Below are 6,000 nucleotides of genomic sequence, written 5' to 3'. Positions count from 1 at the left end.
AAAGGAAAGAAGGAAGGAAGAAAGGTAATGCTGGAGGTCAGAGGGAGGAAGAGGTAACTGGTCAGGCCATAGTGTATGCTCCAGGGGAAGATTTTGGTTCACCCCCCACCCATAGTGCTGTCACAGTGCATTCTGAATCCTCCCAGAGGAATCAGGTACCATGATTTACCTCTTTTTATAGATGAGGAAACTGCCCTCTGGTCCTGCTTTTAGAACACGAGCCCCCACCTTCCTCCCCTGGGATTTTTCAAGCCCTATGACTGAAACCTTGGAGGTGGGGCCAGCAATAGAACCCCAGGGGAAGTTCGGAATTAGTTTCCTTTACACCAGTCTTGTGTTACCTCAACTATCAACTCCTCTAATCCGCCAATCCTGGAGGGAGGTGCTGATTACGTGTGAATTTTGCAGGATGAAATTGAGGCTCAGAGAGGTCTGCCCTGGGCCAGGTCACAGACTTGGGCAGGCCTCGCTCTGCCTGAGACAACCAGCATGTCCTGTATGGACCTGGCTCACAGCCGGCTCTCAATGAATACCGTTGGAATGAACCATAAACAGAAGGTGCAGACAGAGGCAGCTATCTGGTCCACCACAGTCACTTCGGGTGATTGAGCCCATATCATGTGCCAGGCACTGCACTAAGCCAGTCTCCCAACTTTCTTATCTGACCCCCAGGAAAATGCCCCTCAAATGCCATCAGTTTCTTTGTGCATACGTGGAAAGGGTGGGGGCTCAGAGATGCCAAGTGTCTTTCCCAGAGAGGCACAGCAGGGAAATAGATGGTGGGTTCACTTTATAAATCTAGGATTGCCTTATCTCCTCCTGTCACAGAGCTAGACGCTGTGCGCGACCCAAATCTGGATCATTCATTCAATTTAATCCTTACAACTCAAGGAAACCGTTTTACAAACGCAACAGGGCTCTGAGAGGCTGAGGTTTGCCCGAGGCCACAGAGAGAAAGTGAAGGAAAACACAGTGGGGGCTTCGAAGGAAGAAATGCGTCTCTGTGGGTTCCCTGCCCCGGCCCCAAAAGGTCGGCCCCTCCCCCTACGCGCCCGCGGGCCCCTTTAACCGGGCGGCGGAAGGGGCGGTGGGGGGCGGCGGACAGCGCCCAATGGGCTGCGCGGAGCGTCACTTCCCGGCGGCGGGAGGCGAGCGGCGGGTGTCTGGGGCGGTGGGCGGCCCGCGGGGGCGGGGCGGCCGGAGGAGGCGTTGGCAGCGGGCTGGGACCCACGCGGCGCCGCGGCCCACCTGGCCTGCAGCGCTCCCACCCCCGGCAGTGGCGGCACGATGCCCTTTGACTTCAGGAGGTGAGTGTGGCGACCGCGGACACAGGGGGTGCCCGGGCACGACGCGGACCCCTCTTGCCGGCAGGCAGAAGCGGCCCCCAGCCCTGTGCATGCCTCGGCAAGCCCTCGGGGACTTGGGGCGGGACCCCTGCAGCACACAAAGCCGGCCGGAACCGCGGAGGGCCCCCCCCTGCCCCCCCCCTCCCGTGCAGCGGCTGGCAAAGCCATCCACCTCCGGGCCGCCCATCCCTCCCCTCCTCCGAGCCCCCTCCTCAGCCTGGCCCCACACCACTCAAACGCGCATCTCCACCCCCATTCTGGGAAACAGATTAACTCCCCTACCCCCGATGGGAACAAACGAGCCCTCCCCCTCCTGCCGTCCGTCCGTGGAGTCTTTTCGTGGCCCCTACCCCTGCTGACAGGTGCGTCCGGGGCACCTCCAGTGAGTCCGCAGGGGTCTGCAGCCCCATACCGCCTGGCAGCAGCTGGAGGGTTTTAGGTTTCCATAGTCTGAGGCTGCTCCAGCCTGGGCAACACAGGAGGCCTCTGCCAGTCCGGGTCCTGTTCTCTGGGTATGGGGGCACCATGGGAAGGGGAGGAGGCCAGGAGTCATGGGCAGGGCTCCCCAGAGGGCCCAGCCTGGTCTGGCCTGGGCTTTCTGCAGTCACTACAATGGGTTCTTTGTAGGGTCCAGCTGCCTCATGGTCCACGTTGTGCTGGGTTAGGCCTTCTGGAAGCCTGCCTCGGAAGAGGTCTCCAACCAGGCTTTCCCTTGAGGTATGGAGCCCCAGGGAATGCCCTGGCCTCAGGCAGACACACTTTGGGGGGGTTGGCCAGGAAAATGGCAGAACTTTAGTGTAGGAGAAGAGCTGGATTAGAATCCTGGCTCTGCTCCCTCCACTGAGCAGCTCCGTATATTCTAGAGGTTAGGGGCGAAGGCTCTCGATTCAGACCTCCCCTTGGCTCTGTGGTGGGATAACTTGGGCAAGTGTCTGAACCCTCTCAGTATCTCTAAAATTTACCACCTGCAGACTGGGGCTAAAATAAGGTCCTCACCTGCGAGGACTGAATGCATGAGAAGCGCTTAAGTCAGAGGTGCTGTAGGGTTTAGAGCCCAGAAGGAGGATGTTAGTAGATGAGGATCTTCTCCATGAGGTCATTTCTTCATCCACAAATAGGGATTCTAATGCCTCGCAGGAGGGAACTCTCTCCCTCCTCACCTGCCCTTTCCCTCCCTACAGGTGTGAGTGAAATCAGGGTAAAGTGACAGCCTTCCCAGAAGGGAAAGCCTGGCGGTGACCCTTATGCATTGGCTGTTGTGGTACTCTAGCCTGTCCTGGGCACCGATGCCATCTAGAAAACATCTGCCAGCTTCCTGCCCCTTCTATGAAGCCTAGAGGTTCGCACTAGGGTCTCAGACAAATGCTTGCAGACCCAGGGCGGTTTCAAACAAAGAAAGTCCCTCTGATGGAATTCAGGGTCAGTCCTTTGATAATAAAGATTCCTGACCTTCACACACACACACACACACACACACACACACACACACACACACACACCCTCCCCCGTCCCCATGTGATTTAGTAGGTTCCGGTGATTTTGACTTTGTTGGATAAATCACTGCTTTTGGTCACTTAATCCTGTCACTCTGTACCTAGCCCCTTATCTTAAAAGAAGGAAGTTGAGGCTCCAGGTTGAGGGTCTTGCCTTGGACCTCATGAGAACTAGCCTGAAGGGTGGGCCAGGGTCCCAGGTCACTAACAGCTTCTGACCTGGTGCCCCTTGAGTTGGAGATTTGGAGTGCCCTGGTGCCACGGGGACCCCAGCTAAATGAGGTGTTGTAATAGGTTTTCTTGAGGGCTTGGGCTTACCACAGAATGTTGAGAATAGATTTCACCACTTTGCATTTGCACTTTGGAGGACAAGACATTTCTGCCTAGCAACCCGCACTTTTTAAGATCCATTAACTCCAGGGCTCAGTTTCTAAGGAAGGTTCCACCACCCCACATGCCTTCTTCCTCTTCAGTGTTCATCAGATGTTTACCGTGCTCAACCCTCTGCCACGTGGCCCACAGTACAGAGCTGGGTGACATGTGGCCATGCCCTCTCAGCACTGGAGAGAAGAGAGGAGGGCATCGTGGGGCCCAGGAGTGGGGGCATGTATGAACCAGCATGCTTGGGGCATCTACCCCTGTATAGGCACTGCAAGGTCCAGACTTGATGTCTGTTCCCTTGTCACCTGTGAGAGGGAGTTTTCATCTTCATTTTAAATCAAAGGAAACGGAGGCTGCCAGGTAGAAGCTGTTTGCCCAGGGCCATATACTGGTGAGCTGGTGGAGTTGGGATTTGCACTCTGGGCTGTTAGCTCCAAAGCCTTAGCTCTGGGAGAAAAGGGAGTGCTTGGAGGGTCCCACAGCTCTGTTAGATCTCTTAAGAACTGTGAGGGAGTAGAAAAGGGCCCTGTGATTGGACCCCCTCTCCCAGTTCAAGGCCTGGAAGAAATCCAGGCTTCCTGCCTGTTGTGGTGCCTTAAAACCAACCAGAATCAGGAAGAGGCTGGGGGAATGGCAGTCTCCTGCCCTTTCTTATCAGTACTCTTGTTTTCTTATTGCATGTGGGACCTTGCACAACTTACCTCCTGTGTATTCTGTCTGTGAAATGGGCATGAGAACAATATCCGTTGTTGAGAGGATTAAATGAGTCAATGTGTGTAAAGCATTTAGACACAGAGTAAGCACCCAATAAATTTTGGCCGCTATTTTCATCATTTGTGTTATTTCGTGTAAGCACCTATATGTCCTAACACTGTATAATTCACTTAATTATTATGCTTATTCTCTTTCTCCCTGCCGTTAAAATATGAGCTCCTTAGGGCAAAGATTTTTATCTGTTTTATTCTCTGTTGTAACTCCAGTGCCTGGAACAGCACCTGGGCCAAACTCATCCTTGGAAATGCCTCTCAGAGTCTGTCAAGGAAGCCAAAGACATGGTGTGCTTTGATATGTCAACTCTTCCTTTACTAGGCAGATTTTGAGCTATTGGTGGAGAATTTTCTCCCCCTTCCTTCCTTGAATTGGCTCTAAATTGGTTTTGGGGGTTGGGAGAGGAGGGATCCTGGGACTGCAAAGATTACTTGTGTTTGCTTTGCTCCTGGTGAATTGTTTCATTAATCGCTGGCCCGTTGCTGTTGTGGAACTGGCCTTGTGGACCCAGATCCGTGGGCGTTGGCTCTGACCATACCCAGTTCCGGCTGGCAGGGGTCAGCTCAGCCTTGGGTGGGGGTGGAAGGCAGTTCCTGCAGCCCAGGCCCGGACAAGCCTGAGCACTGCTTTCTGAGAGGCAGAGGTGGCCACTTTCCCACAGTGGAGGCCCCCAAGTTGAAACCCCAAGACCTGGGTATGCTGCTGCCCTGTCACTGAACAGCTATGCCGTGGGCCGGTTTACCTTCTCAGAGCCTCCGTTTCTTCATTTTAAAGACAAGTAACCTTCACTGCCTCACCTGGTAGTGTAGACGTAGGGGCAAACGAGGTATCCCTGCAAGGTAGGGCCACCTACATAATTTGTGGGACCCTGTGCAAAATGAAAATGGCATAACCTCTTGTTGGAAACGTATTGAGAATTTCAGGACAGCCACAGCAGAACATTAAAATAAGCGTGGACCCCTCGGAGCGTGGGATCCTATGTGACTGTGTAGGTCACACGCCCATGATGCCAGCCAGCCCTGCTGCGGTGCCTTGGTTTGGCCTCCATTGCCTCCTACCTTGGCATCCCTCCAGGAGACCCCAGACTTCCTCAGGAACCCTGAATGAGCTTCCCAAAGTTGACCTTTTTTTTTTTTTTTTTTTTACAGTGAGCTTTCCACAGTTAACCTGATTTTCTCATGTCCTGGTTTCAACCTTCCTTAGCTCCTCATGTGGCTTTGTCTGAGTGGGGCCCTGCAGACCCTGAGCCCTCCTCACTCCCCATACCAAGCTGAGCCCCAGCTGCCACAGGGGGCTCTGAGCACGTAGTTAACACTCAGCATATAGTAGTTATCATGAGTGTCTGCATCTTTATCCTGCCTGATTCCAGAAATTACTCGAGGAAACTGACAGAAACATACTTTACATCCATTTTTAAGGAATATAAATGGGCTGGGGTGCCTGGCTGGCTCAGTCGGTAAAGCCTCTGACTCTTGGTTTAGGCTCAGGTCATGATCTCACAGTTCGTGAGTTCCAGCCTGGCGTCGGGCTCTGTGCTGACAGTGTGGAGCCTTCTTGGAATTGTCTCCCACTCTCCCTGCCCCTGTCCCGCTCACAGGCATGCTCTCTCTCTCTCTCTCTCTCTCTGTCTCTCTCTCAAAAGTAAATAAAAAGGATACACACACACACACACACACACGAGCTTAAAAATGAGGTCAAAAGGGAAATGATTAGACCAGAGAAAAAACGATGTGAAAATCAAGCCAGTGTTAGGTGTTTATGTGTTTTGTGTTCCTAGTGCCTGACACTGTTGTAAGGATCTTATGTGCATCCACTCATTTAATCCCACAGCACCCCTACAAGGCAGACCCTGTTGTTGTCCCACTTTACAGCTAAGCCACTTGAGGTGCAGCAGAGTTCAGGAACAATGTGGGTCAGCAGAAGATGGCTCGGGGTGGAATGCTGCCGTCTGGCTCCAGAGCCCCACTTGTATGCTGTAGGCTCCTCTCTCAAGCTTTTCCCCTTCCGTTCAC

General features: G+C 53.6%; 1 protein-coding gene across 1 annotated transcript in view; it reads left to right on the top strand.

Annotated features, from left to right (window-relative positions):
* Nucleotides 1-1,194: 1,194 nt before the first annotated feature.
* The window catches only part of ERGIC1 (endoplasmic reticulum-golgi intermediate compartment 1), a 103,068-nt gene continuing 98,262 nt past the window's right edge, over nucleotides 1,195-6,000 (top strand). Inside the window, exon 1 of the mRNA XM_030327566.1 lies at nucleotides 1,195-1,307. Within this exon, the coding sequence (XP_030183426.1) occupies nucleotides 1,288-1,307 (20 nt within the window). The 5' untranslated portion in view covers nucleotides 1,195-1,287. The remainder of the gene's footprint in view (nucleotides 1,308-6,000) is intronic.

The sequence above is a fragment of the Lynx canadensis genome, chromosome A1 (genome assembly GCF_007474595.2).
Source record: "Lynx canadensis isolate LIC74 chromosome A1, mLynCan4.pri.v2, whole genome shotgun sequence".
NCBI lineage: Eukaryota > Metazoa > Chordata > Mammalia > Carnivora > Felidae > Lynx > Lynx canadensis.
The sequence above is the reverse complement of the archived record's forward strand: the minus strand, read 5'-3'. Positions and strand labels throughout refer to the sequence as shown.